The sequence below is a fragment of the Botrytis fragariae genome (genome assembly GCF_013461495.1).
Source record: "Botrytis fragariae strain BVB16 chromosome Unknown tig00000112, whole genome shotgun sequence".
NCBI classification, from domain to species: domain Eukaryota; kingdom Fungi; phylum Ascomycota; class Leotiomycetes; order Helotiales; family Sclerotiniaceae; genus Botrytis; species Botrytis fragariae.
Genome location: NW_023500997.1, coordinates 1,065,057 through 1,091,334, shown reverse-complemented (window position 1 = coordinate 1,091,334; position 26,278 = coordinate 1,065,057). Strand labels below are relative to the sequence as shown.

Here is a 26,278-nt window from a genome sequence, read left to right as displayed (position 1 = left end):
GCTTCACAGCCTCGCTTATTTTGGACTTGTAGCTTTAGACAGCAACGTTTATTGTTTGTGGAAAATCGAGTTTATGATGAAAATAATTACAGGAGAATCGAATTGTCAATTATACAAGATGTGTAAAATTAACCTGAAATCCCACACTTCTTCTCATATCAAGATCAAAGAGTTTCAATGAGAATCGAATTTTTAACCAATTTTCAAAATGCATTGTGGTGATGTGACTCCAACCAAAAGTTCTTGTAAAAATGAGTGAAAACAATTTTCACGGCATCAACAAAATACCTCCAGAACAGCAATATTGAGCCCACCACAAATTCACGACTTTGTATGATATTGGCGTTGAACCTGGATATGATCCAAACGATTTTACGATAAATCTTATTTCCTTTCGTGAATGCTTTGATGAAACAATATAAATATGATGGATAAAATAACTCCAGAATATCTTGCGGCAGGTGCCAATAGACATCCTTCTGCTGCCGATTGGGACGAGTCTGGACTTTTGGCCTATGGAACGGATAGAAACATCGCATTATGGTATCCCGGAGTAAGTTTTGACATGTCTTTGATGATAATCCGGATCATGGAGATATATGACTGGTCCTATAATGCCTATCAAGAGAAAATACTGATGATGTCTAGAATGAAACTTCCAGAGGCGTTTTCGAACTTCTGAGTGGTCATACGGATACTGTCAATGTGGTGAAATTCATCCCGAAATCACATGGTCTCATACTCAGTGGATCTGTAGATAAGGCGGTCCGGATTTGGAAACGGGATGAAGTATCAAAGACGTATACTTGCATTCAAACTATTACCGATCATCAGAGCACAATCAATTGTATAGCTGTGACGGAAGGATCCAAAATCTTTGCTACCGGATCAGCAGATGCGATTGTCAATGTGTGGAAACTGGATGACAGCAATGTTGCAAGTTTGCAGCAGTCTATCACGATTACTCCCCGATTGTTCCCTTTGGCTTTGGCTTTGAGTCCTTTGACTGGAGCTTCAGACTCTTTGGTTCTTGCAGTCGCGGGTACTAAGGATATCATTCAGCTTCATGTGCTTGATGCGCAAGCAGGATCGGAATTTAAGTACAAAGCTACATTATCCGGACATGAAGGATGGATCAGATCGTTAGAATTCACCAAAGAGAGCGACAGTCCAACAAGTGATTTGCTCCTCTCATCAGCTAGTCAGGATAAATACATCCGACTCTGGAGAATCCATCAAGGCAAAGAATTGCCGGCCGCAGCCACAGCAGCCGATCCCACATTTGGTGCTTTCATGCCCGGAAAATCTCTATCTAACAAGGCTCATCGTTTCCAAGCCCAAGAATTAGATTTCTCAGCTACATTCGAAGCTTTACTGCTCGGACACGAAGATTGGATTTACAGTACACGTTGGCTTTCCCCATCATTGACCTCCAACCAAAAACCTCAACTCCTCTCCGCATCAGCAGATAATTCTCTCGCCATCTGGGAACCCGACACTCACACCGGCGTCTGGGTAACCATCGCACGACTCGGCGAGATCAGTGCGGAAAAGGGTTCTACTACCGCCACTGGTAGCACCGGCGGTTTCTGGACCGGTCTCTGGTCTCCCACCGGCAGCACTGTCGTTTCGCTTGGCAGAACGGGAAGTTGGCGTCTATGGAACCACGATACATCTTCTGATCGCTGGGCCCAAAATACTGCCATCACAGGTCATGTGAAACCCGTCATGGGAATCGCATGGTCGAAAGATGGAAGTTATTTGCTCTCGACCAGCACGGATCAAACTACTCGATTACACGCCCAGTGGAAGAGAGACGCAGTGAGCAGTTGGCATGAGATGGCAAGACCGCAAATTCATGGCTATGATTTGAATTGTATCGATTCTCTCGGTGCCTCCCAATTCGTCTCCGGCGCCGACGAGAAACTCCTCCGTGTCTTCAACGAACCCAGAGCCGTCGCCACCCTCCTCCACAAACTCTGCGGCATCGGCAACGAAAACCCAACTAACATGCCCGACGCAGCCAACATGCCCGTCCTCGGCCTCTCCAACAAAGCCATCGAAGCCACCCCTGACGATGATCAAACTATCTCGCGCCCCGACGATCGCGACCGCGACGCCATAGACCCTGCATCCATCGTGCACAAATCAACCCTCGACCTCTCCTCCCCACCCCTCGAAGACCATCTCTCCCGACACACACTCTGGCCCGAAACCGAAAAACTCTACGGCCACGGCTACGAAATTTCCGCGCTGGCCACCTCCCACGATGGTTCTATCATCGCGACCGCTTGCAAAGCCAGCTCTATCGACCACGCCGTCATCCGACTCTTCGAAACCAAAGAATGGCATGAACTCAAACCTTCTCTAACCGCGCACTCTCTCACCGTCGCCCGTCTGCGCTTCTCAAGCGATGACAAGTATCTCCTCTCCGTCGGACGCGATCGTCAATGGGCGATTTTTAAACGCGATGATTCGGATCGAAATACCTATGCGTTGGCGGAGAGTAACCCGAAAGGACACACGAGGATGATTCTTGATGCGGCGTGGGCGCCTTCCCCTTCTAGTACCGCACCCCCCGTCTTCGCAACCGCAGGACGCGACAAAAGCGTTAAGATCTGGGGACGCGACGCAGAAGGCGGATTTGTATGTAAAGCGACCATCGCATCGGAAGCGCCTGTTACTGCGATTGATTTCTACGATGAGGTGGTTGGGGAAAGTACAGTGTATTTAGCTGTTGGGACTGAAGTTGGAAGATTCAAGATTTATCGGGTGGAAATTGGAGATGAGATTACTGTTGCTGAGTTGCCGTTGGAGATTAGGTATGTGTTATTTTTCTTCCCTATTCAGCTTCTTCATCATCTTCATCTTCCCTCAATTTTTACGTTACTGCATCTTTCCTCTTATTTAAATATACTAACTCGACATCAAAGCAATAACTACTACCCCTCCAAAGCCATCACCCAACTGGCATGGAAACCTTCTTCAAAAGAAACATCAGAGAACACTACAGGCATGGAACTTGCAATTGCAAGTGAAGATAGTTCTTTGAGGATTTATTCTCTATGTTGAATAATTCTAAGGGGTATCGTATGTTAAAGTACGCCTCCTGTAATGCTTTTGTTGAACGCCAAACCTATCTGCCCATACAGAGATACATACAAAGTTAAAGGCGTTAAGGCACTCTGAATGAAATAGACAAAATGGAAAATAAAAGTATGAAATATGAAACATCCCTTGGACCTGCTCTCTAGTTGAAGTTGAGTGCTGCGCCGTGTTGTCCCATGTGTATCTACGCGTTAAAGCGCTCCAGCACATCATTCTCCGTGAAAACCATATGACCTTCTCATTACCATCCTTCTCTCCATCAATCTGCCCAGCTAAACCTTCTTCTCACTTCCATATCCACCGACACCGGCCTCCAAATAACTAGTACCCGAACTACCGGCATTCTTCCTGGGTCCTCTCTCCTTCAAATCCTCACCCAACCACTTAAGAACCAATTCTCCCAATCTTGAATTTCCACTACTATCTCCACTCATCTCCTTCTCAAACTTCTCTATGTTACCCCACTCCTTCACTCGTCCGAGACTCATGTGTACCAAATCTGTCGGCCATCCCGCCAAATTATCCAAAATGTGCGTCGCATACACAATCGTACATTTTCTCTTCTCCGTCTCCTCTCTCAGGAAATCCAAAAATCTCTTCCGACTCAAGAGATCCAAATCCACCGTAATCTCATCCAATAGCAAAATCCTCCACGGTCTAATAAGTCCCATGGCAAGTTGTACTCTTCTTCTTTCTCCATCGGATACTTGATGCATGCGCCATTCCAAATCAATATCTAGAACCTGCACAAGCTCGTCTCTGCGCTCGGGATAATAGTTTCCGCCTACCGAAGTGAGGAGTTCTCGAACGCCAATGTCGGTTCGTACGATGGGGTTGAGTACCCATTCGAGACCGAGATAGGTTACGCCGACGAGAGAATCTTTGAAGGGATCGAGACCAGAGATGGAAATTGTGGAGGTGGGTGCGAGTCGTTTGCCGGAGAGGAGACGGAGGAGTGTGGTTTTGCCGGCACCGTTTGCGCCGATGAGTCTGGGAGAAGAAGATTAGCTATAATTCACACAGATGGAGGATAAATTGTAAGAATTGTGCGGAGAGATTGAGTGAAGGATCATCCATCTGCCAAAAGACAGAGCATAGCAGAACAGATCAAGAAAACAACATACAAAGTCCTCGAACTAGGCGGCAAACTCAGCGTAATATCCGTAAGACCCAAAGTCGAATCCGGGAATTTATATGTCAGGTTCTTGACTTCAATTGACGGGGCTGCCGTTTGATCATCTACCGAATTAACCATCTTTGCTTGCTTCGTTTCTGTCTTGCTTTTTCTTTTCAGGCGGAATTCGATTTCAGCGATCGAGATTATGAGAGAAGAGAGAAAGAGATTGTCAGAAGACTGTCAGAAAACAAAGAAGAAAAAGTACAATAGTAGAGTTTATATATGAATTTATTTGTAATTGTTTTAATGAGTTGATGGGACAGTGGGGTGATGTCCGACATATATCTTTTGGTGGTTAGGAATCGATGACGCTATCTTATCTATAATTCGCAATGACAGGGATTATATCATCGTGATTAGATAAGCAGATTCTGGAATAGCTTCATATTTTCGTATTCGTTTGAGGATGAGGGTTGACTTGGGCTTTGTTATTGCTTTGACCATTCTCGATTAGTCTCAAACTTTCTTTGTGGTAAAATAATAATCTAACTTCAATTGTGCTTGTGCTCTCATAGTGAGAACTAAAAGTTTGGATCGTTCGTTCATAAAGTATATGAAGAGCTTCGTCTCTAGATATTGTGAACATTTCTTTTAATTTTAGTCTTCAAAAATACGCATATACATAGCATCAGCTTTTAAATACGTGCATCAAGATGATACCAGAAGAAACACATTTCCATTCATGCGCATGGTCAGAGTCGAGTGTTTGTCTCGGACATTGCCGCATCCTTTCCCATAATAACATCCTTATTTTCATCGTCTCTGCTCTATTCTGGCACCTCACTTCCGATATCCGCCCAAAAATCACATCTTGCTCCCCTCCCCCCTTCCCAATCGTAAGCATCCACGATTGCTAAATCAGCTTCCAATCCCGACCCCGTATTTTCTGTTACATTCAAACTCAGTCCATCTGCCGTTGTCCATGCAACCTCTTTTGGTTGCCCTCCAGTCATATTCAGTTTTAACATCTGATATGCGCCATACCCATCAGTTTTCCATAGCGGCCATACACCAGCTCCTGATGCAGAAATATTATCTCCCGTCTGAGTTCCATTCCCAAGAGTGGTGATAGATGTAACGACATCGCTAGGTAGTGTTGGATCGTTATAAATGATAAATCTCCCCCAAATTTTCTCTACCGCGGTACGGAAACCAGGAGATAGTGTCCCAAAGCCAACGTATTCACGGTTTACGGCATAATATGCATTTAAGTCTCCTCCGTGCTGCGATGGCGGGACACTGAACTCGTATTTCCATGCTTGGGAATATGCGGAGGCTAACCAGTAAGAGGGACAGACAAAGGTAGTTTCAGCATACAGGTTGTTGGCTCGTTGCTGTTGACCGATGGCGTAGACGGATTGGTTGAGAGCCGTGGGACCATGATCACCTGCTGATGCGAAAAGAGGGCCTGGGATCGTTGGTGGGATGGAGTAGGTTTTGAGGAGGCGATCGTAAGTTGAGTTAGATATTAGAGGAAAGAGGGATCGCGTATAAGTATTGAAAGCGGCGGTCGTGTTGATGTGTTGCGGAACGAATACAGGGCCTTCGTTAGCATTGTTCTGGAGAAAGTCAGCTGCGCGTCTTATTTTGGAGATTTGGTTAAAATGGGTACCCACGCCAGATAACATTCTCACACCATTAACCTCGCCCGCTAACAACTGCTCTGATGGCCTCTTGACTAAGAATTCGCCATCTGTTACTGGTAAGAAAGCCCATTGTCCGTAATTAACGCTTGCAGAGATATATGCACTAGCATTCTGCAATGCAATAGTATCCGCATCGACTAGACATTCAAAAGCACTCCCATTACCTGTTCCACAGCCCACAGCCTCCACGAACTTTTTATAACTCTCTTCTGGTAACAATCCGTCATAATCATACTGCATTGGTAAGTACGGACTTGCCACAATCCCATTATTGAACAAACTCGTTGCTAAACTTCCACCAAATGCCATACTTTGTAACATTACTGCGCCGCCCCCTGCCGATTCACCAGCAATGGTAACGCGAGAAGGATCTCCTCCGAATTTGGAAATGTGAGATTGAACCCATTGAAGTGAGAAATTCATATCATAAAGAGCGGCGTTTGGGATACCGCCTGAGCTGACAAGTTCTGATGAAGAAAGAAATCCAAAGGCTCCAAGGCGGTACTGAATCGCTACTAGAATAAAGGCGTTTGAGTTGGTGTTGGCCAATTCCGAGAAATCATTGTTACCAGAACCGGTGCCGTAGCCTCCGCCATCTAAAGAGAGTTAAATCGGATCGTCGAAAGTGAAAGAAATGGGCATGAACTATAGACTTACGAATCCAAACCATTACTGGAAGATTTGTCGCATTTGGTGAGGCCCACACGCTTAGGAATAGACAATCTTCATTTCCAAGACCTGATTTCGTAAAATTGTAATTTGCGACCCTTGGATTGTTAGTATCTTGAAATATCAGGAACACTTGACTGATACTTACATAGGGGCGTTGGGACTTTGGGGACAGTGAGGAGGGTAGGCAGTTGCCTTTATGGTCGAGGTTCTGTTAACTGCTGGAGATTGTGGTTTTTGCCAACGCAGTGCTCCTGTTGGAGGTGCTGCATATCGAATTCTGGTTCTGTGAGTTTCCTGCCTTTACGAACGATCGAATTGATGCGATAAATACCCTTTGAAGATGTTGAGTTGTGATGTGGCATTGTAATATCCCTGATATACATTGTATCCGAGGTCAACTATTGGAGATGAGGCATTGCTACTTTGACGTTCACTGAACTGCGATTTATTGATTTCCACTGGCGAACATGATATTATTGTTGCCGAAAATAGCAGAAGGAAATGAGAAAGCAGCATGATCACGAATTAACGAATTAACGTTCAATCAAGAATATTTTGATCGACCAGGATAAGACTGTTAAGGTCTCTCTTATACCTATTTGTTGTGTAGTAGGATTGAAATCCTCTATGCTTGTCTCCCATCGCCATTCTTATATGGATACCAAAATGGCAAGATGCAGAGATAGCTATGTGTTATTTCAATTGTTACGAATCAGAAACTATCTATCGTATGTAAGCTTACGGAAAATATCTTTTGCTAAATAGGATTTCGGGGTGCTATGTACCGATATATATATCAAGAGCGGCAGAACTACTGCAGGTCTCATAACAATGCGGGGTAGTTGGGGTGTCGGGGTGCGATGATCTACACTTGCATTTGTAACTGGTGATGACTTCATAGACACCATGAGAATCAAGTGAACCTTTGACATAAGCTGACCACAGGGAGAAGTGATGCTTAAACTCAATATGAACATCTCCATCATTGGAACGCCGCTTGGATTGACTAGGTATTCATGACAACAGGAATATTAGACAAGGCCACTCGCTGAGATGCTACCTCAGGTTGATGTGAGAAAAGTGTAAAATTCTTTGAAATAGAGCAGTGCAACAATCGGCCATTTAAGACTATGATAAGATGTCCGAGAGACCGATTCAAGATTATGGTTGAAGTTATTCTCGAGGAAAAAGGTCCTCAGCACGATAGAGAAGTAGGGATTGTGGGTAGGCACACACGCTTAACCTTAGCTTAGACTCGTGACCATCCTCTCGCGTGCAACTCAATTCCTATTCCCACACGCGCACACCACAGAACAAAAAAAGTTGCAGATCAAGTAAACCTTATAGTACTCTTTGGTTTTTCTATCAAAATCTATCATATCAATTGAATCAAATCTTTTCCATCGTTCAATTCAAGATCGACGTTACAATGCTTCTTGGGAATCTCTGATGGGTTAAGCTTAACCTCATTCCGTCCTTGTGGAAATGCGTCATCGTCCTCGACATCTTGCAGAATGTCTTGTATTTGGCTCCAAAAATGGATCAAATTCCTCAAGGCAACACAAAAACATGCTTGTTGCTCATAGCATACTTGTCGACGCTCGTATCGGCATATCTCGAGGGTGAAATATCCAGCGACCCAAAGTATCTGTCTGAAAGACCCTAAGTCCAGCCAAGGAAGGCAATTCGAAAGATGGTCTTTTGCTCAAATCTGCAAGAAATCTACCATGCAAGTCTATTTTGATCAAATCTAGTGACTAAGAGATAGAACAACGATGATGGAAACACATCAACATTTAGCATTCCAACTCCATTTTCCACCAAAATTCCCCAGATGTATTCCCTGAAAATTACTGGCAGAGCTGGCGTGTCCCAGTACCTAGCTTTGAGACCATTTGCGTTTGCCAAAGCGACTTGAGTCTTGATGTGGTTCAGTTGCGATGAGCTGAATCTCCAAAGCCAGATTTTCCCCAAAGTACTCATGGAAACGCTTGCATAATACGAATTCGATTGATTGTATTTAGAGTTGGCAATATCCTTGAGAGGGGCATCATAGAATATATCGCGATAGGTAGTGTTCGAGATCAAAAGATCAAACGGGGCATTCCCTGTAGCGACGACAATTATTGGGCGCCAGTTGATTTTGTCAGTCGAGTTACTCCAATTGGTGAGCCAGCCGTTGGAACGAAGAGCTTCAAGTTCCTGGTTCACTAAAGACCATAGTTCTGACCCATTGGACTTGAAATCTAAGACTAAAGTCAAGGTGGTATTGGGACTCGACTGGAACATGCCGTTAGGATTGCTGGAACCTCCGTCTGACTCTGTGGAATTATTGTTTTGATTCTCAAGGATTTTGAGGAGGGGCATGACGTATAACTTCTGGAGTGTGCGATCATCTTTGAGCGATTTCAAAGAATGGCCAACTAACAAGCCATCGCTACCAGCTTTGTTGTTCAGCCATATGTCTGCTTCTACTCCTGTACAACCTGCAGCGACAGCTTCGAAAAGAGGAACGGATCTCCAGTAGTCATTGTGAGAATGGCATGACAGCGGTACAATATCCTTTGTGAAATCTGGCCTCCAAGGTGCAAGGAGAAAAGATGAATCGCTGGGATCTTTCCACTGCTCAACCACATAATTTATTCCGCTCGATGGCATACGAGGCAGGTGGCGACGGGGGAGAGTCATAAGTAGCATAAGCCATAGCCTAAGGTTCTGGTTAGTTCAAAGAATTACAGTAGTTACAAACACAAACAAGATTCATGACAGTACTGACAACGCGGCGATACTGCCAAGAGCTGATAGATAAAGCAATACCCAAAATCTACGTTTCCAGGGCCATGCATCTTTCATTGGATTAGAAAGACCATTAACCGATCGATGGTAGATAGGTAGGCAACACCGCCTTCTATCGATGCTGTCGCCCATATCGCTGATACTATTTCCAGAATGAGCGTAACTTCCACCAGTTACTCGATTTAATAGTCGAACTGTCGAATTTGTTATCCGGAGTTGCGTATTGCTGGTGAGAATACCCATTCTGAAGAGTGACTGTGCTGCAGCGCTATCTTGTGAAATGCAATAAGAAAGCGATCCTCATGAATGACTACGATATATCAGAAGACGCGTTAAATATTAAAGGAAAACATGTCAACATTCACATTCACTGAGGCTTTATTATCAAGATACATAGCCCACTGAATCCTTCGCAGCGATTAATATCATCTTCGTCATACCGTATCCGTAGTACGTATATCCTGCTCTCATGCCTCCATTTTCTTCAACTGCATGGTACTCGTTGGTACAGGCAGGCACAATAAATTCTTGAGCTTGCCCGAAACAAGTTACCAAGTCTTGTGGAGGGGGGGGGGTTGGATAGTCCTCGGAGTTTGACACCACGCAGAAGGCTCCTCAAGTTTCGTATCCAAATGTCTTCGCAGTGTCGCTTAATAGATGCAGAATTATACTTCAAGATTCAAGGCTCAAAGGGAGAATAATGCTCTACCCTAATCACTCAATTATGTCTATCGTTACAAAAGTGATTGGGGTCGCGGGTAGTCTACATTGAATTCACTCAGGCCACGCCGCTGTGTGATGAGAAACATGTTACAACAGTGATATCATTGAATTTGACACTTGCTTATTACTAAAGTAATCAGTATACTATTTATATTGTAAAAACGCCTACCGGCAGAGGTTATGCTGTCTATTTTCAGGAGGAAGCCATCTAGTGGTGGCATTTGGGGCGTGAGATGGCGCTAGCAACTACCGAACACTTGGAACAGAGCCGAAGCGGCACGGCAAGCCAAAAAATCTTGAGCCAACGGAACTATGGGGTGGCTCATGTTTATTAAAAGAGCACGTCAGCTTTCTAGCGAGTGGTGGGCCGCAAATTAGGCTTCGAATTTATTATGCCATTTTCATCCATGCAGTTCGATTATTTGAGATGGGGGCTTGCCAAAACACCTCGTGTGCGTAGAGCCAATGAGAGTTATTCCCTGCTTACTTTTGAACGTCGGTTTACAGTGATGGGATTATATGGCGTGCGCCGTGCATATGGTATAACTCGAATCAATGTGGCAAGCCACACGGCATTTGTTTTATTTTCGGACACCCCCATTTTACTCTGTAGATACAGGCTTAGCCAATTTCATATTCATCTTACTATGATTATTGATGAAAGTTCATCGAATGATATCGTTAGTAATAGTCACATCACCCCCTAGTCGTTTGATGTGCGAAGGCAGTCAGCACAGAAGATATTCCCCAAGGCCGAAGAAATTTAACCATGGCATTCTCTACACGATTCTCATGACATAATATCAAAAACAGAACATCAGATTGTATATTCGCATTCACATCTGAAGAATGAATATTAAAGCACCACCCGCTACTACCTTGACCCCCCAATCTCGGTCGAATTTATTCGATATCAGTCTCTAAAGTTGAGACCTTGGAATCTTCAAGTAATCCACTCTCATAATGACGCCTAGTGGAATACGCTGTAGAGAAGTTGAGGAGTGTGACTGAGTAGTAGCTGCTTGAGCTTTCGCAAACACATAATGCCTGAGATAACATTGATTGAATACTTTCTCAGTCGGCTTTTTGCAAGTGAAATCATCTCGGGAACTCTGCAAAAATCCAATGTTGTGAGGCATTTTCGAGGTATTAGCGTCATATGTTCGGACCAAGTGCTTCGTCTATACGTGTGCAAATTGGCGAATGCAAGTACTTGCTTGTACCATTTTTTGTTCGCAATGCTAAAACTCGTATGCACCCCGCCGACGCGTCTCCCATACTATATAATTTTGATTAGCGTCAGAATCACCACGTTTTCCTTTCACATTTGTAGTTGCCTAAATTTCAGGAACCAAGGGCCTAAACTCGGCAGCCGGCTCGTATTTAGATTCTCTAGTGCTATTTTAAAGTGGATTAGGGCTGCTTATACCCCGCTTTTGCATCACTTTCGGATCATCCCGAGAGGAGGGGAGTTACGTCTGCTTCGTTATAACTATACTGAGCAGTTCTATTTTTTGTATCTTGTTGCCTAGAAAAGATGTCAATGCCAGTTTTTCTTCTCTATCATGGGGATAGCACGAACTGGCTGAGACTTTCCATGACGAATAATTGCAATGCGCCATGTACACAGACTCAGCATTAGTTGATGATACCTCGGATATCTTGAAACTTTGGGTACCATAACCACGAGCCCTTGTATTTCATGACTGCCTTTCTCCGCTTCTCAATTATCAATCACTCAACTTACATACAGCCAGAGGCGCCAGTTCAGAAGTCTCGGAGGTCGTCAAATCCGAACTGTCAAATATATATGAACTAACCATCGACATAGGTTACAGACCCGCAACATACGGACTCTGCTTCTCTATATACTTCAATCAAGGCAGCGATCTATTCACCATCGACTTCGAGAAAATCATCTTACTAACCCTGGCCTACGAAAACGGTCGAGGCTAATATCGACCTTGGGCATGTATTGCACTCAAGAATTAAACACCAAGCTATATCGAATGTGTGACCTTCCCAGACTCCTATCAAAGAAGAGGGCCGGATTAGCATACTTCGTGGCCAAGGTCCATGATAAAGATGTGGATGCAACATCACGCTTCCAATTTCAGTATATGCAAAGAATATTCATGATTATCACGGATTTTATTGGCTGTTAAATTCTTTTGCTATGTTCCCACTAAGGATGATACAAATTGCGGGATTTGGATAGTGAGAAGTAAAAAGATATCTTATCATGTTCTTCTAGTCAAAAATCGAGTAAGTACGATATGATGGGTGATGCAAATCAAAGGGAGGCGTATAGACTATGTGCATGGCATGAAGCTATAATCGTGTTGGAGGGGGCTTTTTCTTCTTTTGGTTAGTTTGTCAGGTGTTTGTTCCGTCAGTGTCTCTTCACCCATTCGCTCGATATTTAGAAGGGAATACAAAAGTACCTGAAACTTTGCAACTGTCCATGCTAATGGTTCTTGATATTAAACCATCACACATCGGACCTTATCCTCCTAGATTTAAGCGAAAATCTAGTGCCTTTATTGATCACCAGATTGATAAACTTAAAGAGGATGACACAATCAATCCTTATTGTGGAAGATGTAATTGGTACTGTTGTTTTATGAAATCCGAAGTACCTTGTTCGTTTCATGCAATTCAATTCCCTATTTACCCTACCAGCGACGACTTGATTATGTAAGATGACGTGACAGAATTAGGCGATACACTTCATGGCATCAGCCATCCTAATCTATCAATGCGATAAATACACAAAGCTCAGCACTTAATTTTTCAGGTTCAAATCAGACCAAAGTCCAACACAGATTACCCAAATTTGAAGAATATCCTCACAAAACTCCATCAAGATGACTGAAAATATCCTCACCTTCTGCACTGCTGACATCCCACCCGAAGTATGACTTCGTCCCTTCTTTCAAACCATCGTATTCGCTACCTACCTACTTACTCACATTTTCCTAGCTCATTTCTCAATTCATCAAACTCTCCCAACGCACACAAGAAAGTTCCAAAATCTGGTCTATCGTCCGCACACCTATTTCCCATCCCCTCGGCAAACGCACCCGCACCACCATCTCTCCTTTCCAAACCGGTTTCCTGGACGCCTCTCTCTCCACGCTCTCAGAATTCGTGACTTCGGCTCCGCAAACCGATGGGTACCATTTCAGCCGCAATACATTCGCGGTACTAGATGCGCGGAGTATAGAAGATGAGACGGTAGTGCTATGGAGTCGTTTGGACAGTATGCCGATGGAGGCAGTGGAGAAAGGGGATGGGATGAGGGGAAGAAAACGACGGAGTGGAAGGATTATCGAGTGGAGTTTAGTAAGGCGTGTTGGGTGGTGGGGGTTTTGCAAACGAAACCGGGGTTGTTTGGGGAAATTGTGGAGAAGGGTCAGGGGACTAGTGTGGATGGGGAGGGGGTGCTCAAAGTGGATACCCCAATGAAGGAGTGCGATTTGGAGGAAGAGGATGTTTCTACGGACGAGGAAAGTTTGTGAGAATAATGCACGGGTGCTGGATGCGTTGTCAGTTTCTTCCTGCCTTGTTTTGATGGAGGTTTTATCACAACGTCAACTTAGCCACTGTTCATCAAGCCACAGCACGTGATGAATATGATGATTCTTGATTTTTCTGTGTGCTTTTTTCCTTCCTGGTATGCAAGTCATAGGGAAATAGTTGTTAATGTACTTAGCGGAAGAGGTCGTCTTACATATGGCTCATCAAAACCAGAACACTATCGTTTGCTCGCTAATAAAGCTCCGACTTTGGAGCAGTGACTCTGAGGGAGTGTTTGGTGGCACTACTGGATGTCAATAAAATTGAGAAATGACTCGCCGTTGGGGAATCCATGTTCGATAACCCCTTTAAATAGCTGTTTTACAAGTCTATTGCCTCCCTTCTTCACAAGTCTAAAAGTTTGAATCTACAAGTGAATAGCAAAGAGATAAATTGAATCTTTGACCTCTTCGCTGTATGCTTCCTCTTCTTGTATTTTTGAATCTATTGAGTTACTTACATTTCTTTGAACGAGGAATTAAGGAATGGTTATTTTGGATGTAGTTAGAGGGGGTCTGAAGAGGAGGTCTGCTCATTCTTTGCACATTTGACATTCGTTTGGCTTGCTCGAGATTCATCTGTCTTTACCTATGTTACCACATTCAATCATTCACGAATCATGTCACCTTGCTTTTATTCTAGATTCCTGAAAGATACAAACTTCCGAATCGTGCTCGCAGCGTTCTTCTCGATTAGCTTTGGTCAAAACACACTGGGACTCTCAAAGATTGAGAATCTTTAAGATGACGCGCTGATTCCATAGCTCAACCACGAGAAATGAATTTGAGTTCTTTGCTAACTGCTTTGCATCTCCAGGATAGTCAACGTTGTGTAGTTATGTAGCAAGGACAGAAACCCCTGGCAGCTTCAACATATGCATACTCCTAACCTGTGGTGGGAGTAAGTTTGACTTTCTCTCAGTGAACCAAAGCGTTAGATGATAACAGCGGATTTTCTTTAGAAATAATTGATATGTTTCAAGTTATGCTCTTTTGGAGGCGACCGCAATGCGAGGTTAGACCCGGGTACTGAAACATCTATCATGTACCTGTCTGAAAAGCAGCGACTATGAGCGCTTGAAAGTTGAAGATCTACCGGAACTCTCACTGGAGTCAAGCAGCATCGGAGTTTTGGAATATTGGTGATTCTTTGGTAAATTCTTTTACTCAAGTCGTATTCACGATATTTGTCACTTTGTATAGCCTGTTGCTTTTTAAGGATCATGATTTGCGGTCTCTTTCTCAAATCTAGATTTGGGAAAATAGATGGTCTCTTAAGACATGGCTTGGGTACAATCGTATGGCTGGAGCAAGATTCTTTTAAAATATGGAGGCTGATAAAAAAATATACTCTACATTCTTGGCGCCAAAACCATCGCGATATCTGACAACATAAAAGGTATTTAGTTTTGTTGAATAGTCGCAACCAAGCATTCATACTTCTCTTCCCAGCTCATTTCAATTCTATCATAAGTCTCTAAACTAATTTAAAATTCAGTGTGCTTTCAGATCATTCTTGTGGGAGTCCTCCCACTCGTACACTGCCTTGGTTCCTCCAGACCTTCATCTCTAGTTACAACTCCGATTTATTCGGCTACTCCTTCCCAAACTCAGAGTAGTTCTATTATTATCTCATCCATTACTAGTATATCAGCTCACAACCCATTTTCAGTTGTCTCCTCGTGGTTGAGCTCGTCTTTCAGTATATCAAACGATCCGCCAGCTACTCCCACAGATCCAGTAATAGGAACAATTACTACTACTCTCTCAACTACATCCACTACTTCAATAGTAGCGGCAAGCATTGATAGCGGTAACTGCCATAGCTAGGTAGATCTGTAGGAACGGTAGTTGGTTCCGTCCAGGTGAAAGTTGGAGATATGCAGGTGCTTGGTGATGAAGATGTGGCAGTTGTGGGGTATGTATAAGTAGTAGGTTGTGTTGTAGTTGGAGGTTCGCTAGTGGGTAGGATATAAGCTGTTTGTTCTGTGGAAGTTGGCTTGCTGGTTGGGTGAGGGGGATATGAGTGATAAGTAAGAGTTGTGGAGTATTCGGTGGCTGTTATCTCGATACTAGTTGGATAGGCAGTAGAGATTAAGGTTGTTGGAGAGTAGTAAGTGATGGGAGTGGAAGTAGAGGTTACCACACTGCTAATACCCTCGTAGTAGACGATATCACAGAGGGCGATGCGGAGGAGCACTGCGAGGACAGCGGTCGAGAAGTAGAAATGCATTTTTGTTCAAGTGATTTGCAGAATGAATTGGTGTTTGAAAGAGATGATACAAGTACCTATTGACAACCATGTCAAAATTGATATTTACTAGATATCCAACAGTGGCTTATATAGACACTGTTTCTATTCATGACTACCTTTACGACTTCACAGCTCCTAACTGTTTCAATTCATGCAGCAGCTTGTGAGCCACCTGGAGAATAGGCGTACAAAAACCAACATTTAATGAGTTGATCACAACTCAGTACTTTTATCTAACTCACCTTTTGCCTTGAAAGCATGAATTTCAATTTAATAATGTTGAAATCATCCTGTTTCCAAGAATTTTCTATGCAAAGTATCGGAGTCGTAACTTGAGAGCCGATAATACCAAGAGAGAAATTACGAACGGGGAACATTCTACCGCTCCCGCCCTCTCGAAACTTCCCTCATGTCACAAGACAACGACTACATCCCTTACTCGAATGAAGCCACCCAGCAGTCACCAGCACTCGCACTCGATTAGTGGTCTTGAACGATGTCTAAGACAGCTACCCAGAAGGCGGAAACCACCTGAAAGATACAGACTAAGTCACTTCGTACTCTCACCAAGAATAGCAAAATTCCAATACCAATTCAAGTAAATCCCGATAAAATCGCTCATAATTTATCACAAATTTTCGACTGAAGCATTTCGAGCCCCTAGAACAAATATCCGTCTCTCGAGAAAAGAAATATCTCGAAAACAACGAACTCTAGCAGAGATTCATAACGTAGAAATGTTAGGCACTTGCTGTCAATATTTGACACACCACTGATGGTGTACCAATGAACATCACAGAAATCCATCACAAACCACACCAGAAGCACGGCGCATCAGCCACCGACCGTAGAATTCGAGTAGCGACAATCGCCAGCGGATGCCGAATCGACTTCCCAGAAGCAAGACATTACATTCCAAGCATTACAACACCGCGTGTGCTTTACTTGGCGAGAACTACTCACAAGGCATTTCCGCATATATCCTTTGTATCGGGAAAACTAGGGCTCGCAATGTAAGTCTATGGTGTTCAAGCTTTTCATAGAATATCAAAGGCTCTACGGCGAGTCATGTTCATTAGGCTGAGATTGATAGTTCCCAGTTGGGAAAGGTACTCTTAAATTGTTCTTTCCGCCTATGTCCTGACCTGGTATGTTTGAAGTAACTAATAATATATCCCATATATTCATTATACACAAAAACCGACCCTTTTTACTGCATTATCACTTTCTTTTCGTTGCTCCTCCTTTCTTAGAACTTCCTGTAGCTTTGCCAATAACTGCATCTGCCTTATTCTCAGCGATCTTGGCACCTTCAAGCCCTTCCTTGACGCTCGCATCGGCGCCTGGGATACTCTTCAAAGGTTGATTGGCAATCTTCTCCTCAACCTCTTCATCGTCACCCCCTTGTCCAAATTCATTGACTCTGGTGTAGTCAACCTTATACTTCCAGCTTTGATAAAGGTAAACGAAAAAGATGACATCATCTCTGAGTGTTGCCAAACGATGTAGTGTTGGCATCTTAATAGTGAATGCAAAGAGATCGTCGATGAATGTGTTCAAGAACTTGTACATCATAGCTCTACCTGGCATATGTGCAACACTCTTGAGTCGGTAGTTGATGTACAATGAAGGGACCATCATCAAGAATCCGTATGCGTAGACGGATCCGACAAGAGTTGCGATTACGAAAGAGTACCAAGATTTGTGACTTTCGTATTTCAAGGAGTATGCTCCATAGGCGATAAGAAGTGGAACAGCAATCATGTACATATAGTTGAAAGCGACTGCATCGTACTCCTTTGTCTTTTCTTCCGTCTCGGAGAGGACATGTTTATCTTCAAAAGCGATGCGGTATGGTATGATCGAATTTGGTGCATCGCGAATACGAACATTGACCACCGTGGTGATCTTCCAGAACTCGAGTACAATCCCCATTCCCTGAGTGAACAAAATCATCCAACCTAAATAATTGTGAGTACTCACATCTATGAACATGGGCTGAAATATGAACTTACTAGTATTCTCATTGTTGTCCATCAAGTACAAGAAAATAACACCTTGCATGAAGACATTTCCGAGAATTGAACGGACTGAAATTCCAACATTGTTCTTCTTGTTTCGGTAATGGCTGATATCGGATTTGAAGGCCATCATCTCGAAGATCATGTGGAAAATACTAACAATGACCGTGGTGGCCAAAAGATAGATATTGGTATCTAATAAAACTTCCTTAATCATCTCAAACTCACTACCATCTCCGCCACCGGGTGGTGCTTGTCCTTGAGCAGCATTTCTGGCGGTCTGTTTCGCACCTTCGTCCATACTTGCCATCAAGGTAAACTTCCAATTGGCAAAGTTCTGGAGGTCAATGTGAATTGGAAGTCTGGTGACAGTTGAATTGAGTACTGTCATGTGAGTCTTCAATTGCCAGAAGGTGTTGACGAAGAGTAGTGGATAGTACCATCCATTAAGTCCGGTGCCATCTCTAGCTCCACTTGCCTCCAAATGAACATATTGACGAACAGCAGGATGTAAAGATGGAAAATTCATGACGCCAGAATCCGGAATGAAGGACATTGTAAAGTTAGGATGATAGTGAGATTTGATTACAGGTCCAGTGGGAATTTCCTCCTCAGGCTAATCAATCGTTAGTATAATCTTTTTAAATTGAGTACTTAATAAACTCACCTCGTCGGTCTCTTCAGCAGCTGCCAAAAGATTTTTGGTTTTTCTTATTTTCTTTTGTGCAATGTATTGAGTGAGAGGATGCACAAAGTGAAACGCCCTTGTAGGATCATAGCCGGGGGTAGCAGGATCCAATTTGCTTCCAGAAATTCCAATATAAAAGTGACCCCAAAGTGTACCATTATTCTGCACCTCAGATGGAACATCGAAGCTCGCATCAATCGATCGGTGTTGGTTGTAATCTCCAAATGCGAATTCAGTCTCATCCAGTACGATTCTATCCTTTGGTACTTTTGCAATGGGTTCCGCTACAAAAGTGGGGGACACAACAATGGTGATATCGAGAGGACTATCCGTAGGCCACATCGGTGCAATTCTCTGAGGAATGGGACTCCATACTGCTCCTTCATCTAATCTGTCTGGTCGCGCATGATATGGAGGGATTTCACCATTGTTTGCTGGAACATTCATAACTACTCCAGAGGCATCAGTTGTAATAGTAGTCGCAGGCCCTTTGTTTCCAGTTATTTGCTTCATTAAAAATTGCATGCCAACGAAAATGGCGATGCCTTGCACGGCGGATTTGATCATAGGCTGTTCATGACATTATCAGTAAATTTTCTTGGGCAGCTCTAGGAGGGACTCACACTCATACCGCCTTCTTGGGCTTGCGCACCCGCAGCTGGAGGAGCTGTTCCGGATGGCATATTGAAGATGGTATGGCTTCTTCAAATATTTGTTGAGGTATAAGAGTCAACAGATACGTTGTCTAGATGTAAATAATTATGGATAGCTTGCGGCACAATGATATGTAAGCTAAGACGACGGAATAATTTTGCTGCCGATCCCCGAGAAGCGACCCTGAACAAGGACGTGACATGACAGAACTTCAACATGCTCAGATTTGGGTCTTGAGATTTCACGGAGGATAATAAGATCGAGATTACACATTCTTGGAAGCTTTCTGAATATTTATGATAATTGAACATCTACATATATAATTCTCGAATCCTGAAGAAGTAGCTACCAAGTCGCTGGCTCAACAGATTTTAAGTTATATAGTAAAATGGGATAGTCCTTTCAAGGCACGCAGTCGTCTTTTGGAAAGACAAATTTGGGTAGACTCCAAGCAAAGAAACCCCGAACCCATAGATACCCAGCCCAATAATGCCATCTCGAGTCTCTTCTCCATCCGTAGTGTCTTAGCACTTCCTTCCCCCATTTTTGAACAAGATCTTCAGCAATAATTGCACAAGGACATAGGGAATACCATTGAAATATGTGACTTACTCCACAGTTCGGAAACTTCATTTTTGCTGGGATATATATCATGGCATGCATACATGCAGAGACGAAGAATACCAGATACAGCATGGCGAATTTGTTGTACCCAGAATTCTGGGGAACACGAAATATTCTTGAGGATATGAATGATGCCCAAGCGATTAGATCTCGACGCAAGAATTGATGCCAAAAAATACTGGGAATGAAAACAAGATTAGCATGGACTGCATTTTCCATGGTCGTATGATAATATCACGTACCCCCAATATCTCCGGATGGTATATGCTTCCGTCAATAACCCATAAACAGGATAGTTCCAGCCAGGTATAGCTTTGGCAACACCAATGAACACCGCAACTGCAGATATAGAATAATGGTGCGCAGAAATGCTAAGGATCTCAGGCAGAATCCATAACACAGGTAATGATATTCTTATACCTATCTCTCGTATGGTAACATGACATATTCTCCGAAAGAATTGCTCTTTCTCCGGGCCATAATCACCAAGCTGAAGATGGGCTTGATAGCGTCTTTGAAGGTCGTTGACTATTCCCCAAAGAAGATAGTGAAACCATGCCATGAGTAATCTGCTAATGACAAATACATTTGGATCCGTCAGGTGAGCAAATTTTGTTATTGGGAATAGCGGCAGGTTTCTCGGCTGGGAAGCCGCTCCGATCTGTCTTGGGTTGAGATATGCATCTGTGGCCCATTTAATCCCCTGCTTAGATGTTGCGGCAGAAAAATGCGGCGACTCTAGTCTGAATAATCCATAGTTAATGGTGCCTAGTATTTGACCTGCAAGCACATAACTTGTGAAATGTGAATAGGAACCAACATTTGATTCTCTATAGTATAAAGCGGCGCAACCATAGATGGAGAAGAAAAAAATTGGATATGTTCGCCACGAGAATCGTGGGGGGGTATAGATCATTATCAGGCTGCCAAGAATATAAGACAATGCTAGCGACAAGATTGGGTAGTCGAAAATTGTGTTGCCTGATTTTCATTAGCTATGTTACAGTAGCGATCAATATACGCATCTGAACAAACCTTCAAGGTAAGTGTGCAGGATGTGAAGAATTGGAAGATCCATAATTGCTGCCTCTGGCTGGACAGCAAAATCTCTCTTGGGGAAAAAGGGTTCCTTTAACGATTCAGGAAGTCTCGAGGGAAATATAATAGAATTGGAGGCGTGCACACGTAGAGAGAAGACAGAGGCAGGCATATCTCTCGTATTCGATCGAGGGATGTAGCTTTCAAACGACACGTCATTCGAAGTGATTGAATCATATTCACCAATAAATATAATACAAATGACCGGGCGGAAAGTGTTGTAATTGTGATTGCCTACCATGCAGTGAATCATGGTCATAAAAAATGGACCGACCACTCATAGCGTCACTGGAGCACCCCAGAAAAGCTACAACAGTCATAATTCAGTTCTGCAGAGCGCGATGCTGGGCTGAGTATAGAAATAAAAATAAGATGTCAATCAATAGTAGTAACGTACGAACTGGCAAAACCTTGCCGCCCCACGAGAGGGACGGGAGGAGAACCCCCGCGGGGTTTTTTTCCGAACCAGGCGATGTTACCACTCCACCACAAGAGCGCATTTGACCTGACCAAACAAGCCTGTTTGACGCCTTTGCGCTCTCGATGGAAATACTTCCTTAAGATGCCTTATATAGTACCTAAGCGCATTTCCCCTCCATATGAAAATCCACCGATTCTTTTCCAATAATTGAACTGCAGCCAGCCCTCAATAGCAATCCAAGCTATTGCAATATTCAGGATTGAAGTGAACCGCGAATAGAGACAAAACAAATGGAATCAATCACATCGGGATTTTATTGAGTACAGAGGTTCGTCCAGATACCGCATGAACAGCTGAACTCGGGTACTCAATATTCTGACGATCGCTATCAATCGCTACCGCAACAGCGAACCAGTCTTTTGAATGAAATTTCTATTCAGATCGAGGTGAGCTCAAAGATCATCTTTGACAGGCGAAGTGGTAGTGGCGATCTTCGATCAGTCTCAACATAGTCCCACACTTGTGATGGCTTTGAGCTCGAATTGAAGACTCATACTATAAATGGAGGACCCTAGAATATAAGATGTTCAGATCGGACATGACTAGCATACATCATTTCACCGGCCTCTGAGTACTGATTTGGCAGGGTAGATGTCTGATTGGGGTTCGTTTGAGTATGAGAACTCACCAAGTGCTTCGGATTCAGTAGCTCATGGGGCACTCTCGATAGAATAGGAACCGAGAGGATCAAAAACACCGTAATCATCTCGTGTGACCTCTTCTCCTTTACATCAACGATGATCAAGTTGGTCCGGACATGGAAATGAACAAGAACTGAGGCACAACTTTTGCGCTGGATCGACCTATCCGGACAGGGTTCTGACCACAAGTTAAGTATATCAAAGTATATATGTTATCACCGAGTAAATCTCAGAAGGTCATTGGAGTTGAAAAGCAAAACAATGCCCGGGTAAGACTTCGGATGTCAGTAGTGCTTATCCATATTTGTGAGGAACTATTAGCTAATTCATGCAGTGATGCGACTCGTGAAAGCAAACTAAACCCATCTCATGCAGTGAGATACCCGTTACACAAAAGCTATACATACTAGGAAAGCTTACATAGCTTATTACTTGAATCGACGAGGCAGAATTGCCCATTGACATTTGATAGATGAATATTCTCGCGATTCTTACAAAAATGCTTTCTATCCTTTTATATCTTGACGTCGGTACGTGCACACGTGGTCTATCACTAATCGCCGCTAATCAGCCCTAAGCATAGTTAGTTAGTGAGTATATCTGGCCCCTGATACCCCACTATTCCATATCATGTAAGCTAAACCTTATTTAATTGAATTCTGCCACCGCCCGGGGAAAATTACACCGCCAGATCTTTGTCCTCCTTGAACACAATATCAAAAGCAACTTTTTTTTCTTCTTTCCTCTCTTTTGGAAAATCTCTACCCGGGAATCACAAGGCAAGTACGGAGGAAACCCTCTCAAATTACAAGGCAGGTGCAGACAAATTACGATGTTGATTCAGAAACCCTTAATCCTCTTTATTGATGCATATGATTCATTCTCGAATAATATCATTTCTCTCCTTGAAACTACACTCACCGCCTCAGTGCGAACGGTCAAAATCAATGATCCCATCCTCTTAGCATCTGATGAAGCATTACACGAAGAATTGAGACATTATGTAGCGGTAGTATGCGGGCCGGGCCCTGGAAATCCGGAGACGGACAGTGATATCGGAATTATAAAGAAAATCTGGAGACTTGCCGATGAGGAGATGTTACCAGTATTGGGTATTTGCTTAGGATTTCAAAGATTATGTTTGGAATTCGGTGGGCAAATAAGAAGGTTGAATGGTCCACAACATGGAATGATTAGAAAGGTTCTACATGCAGGAGAAGCCCAAGCCGTCTCCGCCGTTGGAAATGATTCAATATTCTGTGGGGTTGGCGAGATTACCGCTACCTTGTATCAAAGTTTATGTATCGATATAGGCCAGGACGACATTCTAGATGAAGAATGGAACACATCACGATGGGAGCCAACAGAAAAATCTCCCGATTTGATACCATTGGCTTGGGTTGAAAGTGCCGATCTAGAGGCTGAACATGCGAGAAGTTGCGGTGTGAAAGACAGCAGAGTTTTGGTCGGTGTACGACATGCAACGAAACCCTTTTGGGCAATACAATATCATCCTGAGTCGGTCTGCACAAATGATACAAGCAAAGAGATCTTTATAAACTGGTTCAGGTCGGCACAAGATTGGAATAAAACTTACAGGAAGACGGAGATAAATTACGACGGTACAATGCACGGTCAATCTGCTACACGAGTGAGCCTTCTCCAACAATTCGAAGCTTTACAAACAATGCCTGTATCTCCGACCAGCGATACCTCGACCGAAAATATAAAGCCCAAAAATATGTGTATCTCTCGAACGATTGCCTTACCAGATAATCTATCTGTACCTGATATTGTGGAAGCCATCCAGGACATGGGACGAGATCATATTCTACTAGAATCCACCAATGCAGACGAAACTTCCGCAGGATCTGCCGATGTGAGAGGACGATATAGTATCATAGGCCTGGATATCGATGATTGTTTGAGATTCGAATATCGTGTCGGGGACGGATATGTAACTAAAATTCCCTCTTCATCTGGCGAATATCTTGATGCTAAAGAGGAGATTGATTTAAAGTCTTGTGGCGGAGTTTGGTCTTTGTTGGCACATCGACTAGAGGTTGCGCGTGTTACTGTAGGCAATGACGAATCGCCTTTCTGGGGAGGGTTTATGGGATATACGACATACGAGCTGGGTCTGGAAACTATTGATGTGAAAGTTGATAGACCAGATGCTCATAGCAACCGACCAGATCTCTGCTTTGCATGGGTCACTCGAAGTATAGTTGTCGACCACGTGAAGAAGGTCCTCTACCTTCAACAATTGGCCAGCCTTGGTGATAGCCAGAGCGACACTGCATGGATGGAAGCTGTTGGACCCAAGCTTGAGAAAGCGTCCCAACCGAAATCCCCCAAAAGCACTCGTCAAACCCCCCTCCGACCAGGTGATCTCGTCTTATCTTGCGATCGTATAAAAGTTTCTCGTCGAGAAAAACGAGCTTGGTCACCAGTTCGTACCCCCGCTTCGAAGTTTTCCATGGCTATCACTCAACCTACAGCGGATTCATATGAAGCAAAGGTCCGTCGATGCCAAGATAAGATTGCCAGCGGTGACTCTTATGAGTTATGCCTCACCGATCAAACCATCATCACCCGTCTTCGCAGCGATCCCCCTCATACATCAGTCCACAATACTACTGAGTCAATCCTCCTTTACAACAAAACTCCAAGACCAGCTCCAGCTAAGGGCGCCTGGTCTTTGTACAAGAATCTTCGCACACGTCAACCAGCCCCCTTCGCTTCTTTCCTTCGCCTTGGCGCCGCGACTTTGGTTTCTAGTTCTCCAGAACAATTCCTGAAGTGGGACAATCGTGTCGGAAAATGTTCACTTCGACCTATGAAAGGCACCGTTCGTAAGACTGACGAAGTAACACTTTCAGATGCCACCACACTCCTTAATGATCCAAAAGAAAAGGCCGAGAACCTCATGATTGTTGATCTCGTTCGCCATGATTTACATGGCGTCTGTGGGTCTGGCAACGTTTCTGTGCCACGACTGATGGTGGTTGAGGAATATGCATCAGTTTTCCAGATGATTTCTGTTGTCGAAGGTTCTTATACCAAGTCCGGATCCGATGATATATCGACACATATGTCATCACTCACCATCAAGGATGACAAGAGAATAGCATACACTGGACTCGATATTTTAGCAGCCTCTCTCCCACCAGGATCTATGACTGGTGCACCAAAGAAACGCAGCTGTGAACTATTGCAAGATATCGAACACCACAAACCTCGTTCTCTATACTCTGGTGTTGTAGGATACATGGATGTTGGTGGCCGCGGCGACTTCAGTGTTACTATCCGATCAATGTACCGTTGGGACGATGAAGATGGTGTCATTGAAGCCGAAGAGAAAGATACAGAGAAATGGCACATTGGTGCGGGCGGAGCTGTTACAGCTCTTAGTACCCCCATTGGCGAGAGAGATGAGATGTTAACAAAGCTTAATGGAACACTTGGAGTGTTTCGTTGACTAAGATAAAAAATTTCTACATACGACGCGAGTCGGTTGGTTTGTGCATAATGAAGGAAGATTTTCCGGAGTTATTCATGGGGCTTTTCACTTTTCTTCTTGGTTTCTTGGGATATCTTCAGACACAAATTTATGGTAAAGTCCCCAGTTCGAGATACCTCAACGTATCGTATCTATCATAAAGAGAGCGGGGCATTGACGACTTATGACTTTGGGATGGCGCTTTCATGTATTGGATATGGATTGGATTGGAACAGAGACTGGGACATGGAGTACAGAAAATCTCAACGAAGACATGTATCTTTTTATAGAGAGAGAAAAGAAAAGGTCCGCAAGGATTCACATATGCAGTTACATACCTAGATAGATATATTTCAATAGACTGATAATACCACTTTACATTCTCAACACATTTCTAGTACAGAATTTTGCATGCATGGTTCTACAGTTGCAACAATTTATGGGTGTTGGGATAAATGTCCTTCCTTTCTTGTCCCGCTCTCCGTATGAACTGATAACAATCACTATATTGTACATTTGAGCTCTTTCTGAATTGTTTTCTCGTCATCGTATCATGTCTTTCACCGCTTTAGATTCAATGCGTATGACGTTATTTCATTCCATTAATCATTCGCA

At 43.5% G+C, this 26,278-nt stretch overlaps 9 protein-coding genes across 9 annotated transcripts; 3 read left to right on the top strand and 6 right to left on the bottom strand.

The window, feature by feature from the left end:
* Positions 1-424: 424 nt before the first annotated feature.
* On the top strand, positions 425-3,072 carry Bfra_007898 (putative rna polymerase ii elongator protein; the record flags this gene model as incomplete). The annotated part of the gene is made up of 3 exons (XM_037338267.1): positions 425-553; positions 649-2,822; positions 2,934-3,072. The coding sequence occupies 3 exons, from the start codon at positions 425-427 to the stop codon at positions 3,070-3,072; spliced, it is 2,442 nt and encodes an 813-aa protein (XP_037190330.1).
* Positions 3,073-3,380: 308 nt separating this feature from the next.
* Bfra_007897 (putative abc transporter protein) lies at positions 3,381-4,363 on the bottom strand (the record flags this gene model as incomplete). Its single annotated transcript, XM_037338266.1, has 2 exons — positions 3,381-4,098; positions 4,233-4,363. 2 exons carry the CDS (start codon positions 4,361-4,363, stop codon positions 3,381-3,383), a joined length of 849 nt encoding a protein of 282 aa, XP_037190329.1.
* A 689-nt stretch (positions 4,364-5,052) lies between these two features.
* On the bottom strand, positions 5,053-7,119 carry Bfra_007896 (putative carboxylesterase type b protein; the record flags this gene model as incomplete). The annotated part of the gene is made up of 4 exons (XM_037338265.1): positions 5,053-6,527; positions 6,589-6,698; positions 6,749-6,880; positions 6,935-7,119. 4 exons carry the CDS (start codon positions 7,117-7,119, stop codon positions 5,053-5,055), a joined length of 1,902 nt encoding a protein of 633 aa, XP_037190328.1.
* Positions 7,120-7,978: 859 nt separating this feature from the next.
* Positions 7,979-9,642, bottom strand: Bfra_007895 (uncharacterized protein; the record flags this gene model as incomplete). The annotated part of the gene is given in 4 exon segments (XM_037338264.1): positions 7,979-8,251; positions 8,265-8,360; positions 8,392-9,310; positions 9,380-9,642. 4 exon segments carry the CDS (start codon positions 9,640-9,642, stop codon positions 7,979-7,981), a joined length of 1,551 nt encoding a protein of 516 aa, XP_037190327.1.
* A 3,347-nt stretch (positions 9,643-12,989) lies between these two features.
* On the top strand, positions 12,990-13,643 carry Bfra_007894 (uncharacterized protein; the record flags this gene model as incomplete). Its single annotated transcript, XM_037338263.1, has 3 exons — positions 12,990-13,037; positions 13,105-13,298; positions 13,364-13,643. The coding sequence occupies 3 exons, from the start codon at positions 12,990-12,992 to the stop codon at positions 13,641-13,643; spliced, it is 522 nt and encodes a 173-aa protein (XP_037190326.1).
* Positions 13,644-15,480: 1,837 nt separating this feature from the next.
* On the bottom strand, positions 15,481-15,933 carry Bfra_007893 (uncharacterized protein; the record flags this gene model as incomplete). The annotated part of the gene is made up of 1 exon (XM_037338262.1): positions 15,481-15,933. One exon carries the CDS (start codon positions 15,931-15,933, stop codon positions 15,481-15,483), a length of 453 nt encoding a protein of 150 aa, XP_037190325.1.
* A 1,242-nt stretch (positions 15,934-17,175) lies between these two features.
* Bfra_007892 (putative cleft lip and palate associated transmembrane protein 1 protein) lies at positions 17,176-19,346 on the bottom strand (the record flags this gene model as incomplete). The annotated part of the gene is made up of 4 exons (XM_037338261.1): positions 17,176-17,915; positions 17,970-18,591; positions 18,643-19,233; positions 19,287-19,346. The coding sequence occupies 4 exons, from the start codon at positions 19,344-19,346 to the stop codon at positions 17,176-17,178; spliced, it is 2,013 nt and encodes a 670-aa protein (XP_037190324.1).
* Positions 19,347-19,719: 373 nt separating this feature from the next.
* Bfra_007891 (putative toxin biosynthesis protein) lies at positions 19,720-21,019 on the bottom strand (the record flags this gene model as incomplete). Its single annotated transcript, XM_037338260.1, has 3 exons — positions 19,720-20,119; positions 20,184-20,922; positions 20,977-21,019. The coding sequence occupies 3 exons, from the start codon at positions 21,017-21,019 to the stop codon at positions 19,720-19,722; spliced, it is 1,182 nt and encodes a 393-aa protein (XP_037190323.1).
* A 1,974-nt stretch (positions 21,020-22,993) lies between these two features.
* Bfra_007890 (putative aminodeoxychorismate synthase protein) lies at positions 22,994-25,642 on the top strand (the record flags this gene model as incomplete). The annotated part of the gene is made up of 1 exon (XM_037338259.1): positions 22,994-25,642. The coding sequence occupies one exon, from the start codon at positions 22,994-22,996 to the stop codon at positions 25,640-25,642; it is 2,649 nt and encodes an 882-aa protein (XP_037190322.1).
* Between the last annotated feature and the right edge of the window lie 636 nt (positions 25,643-26,278).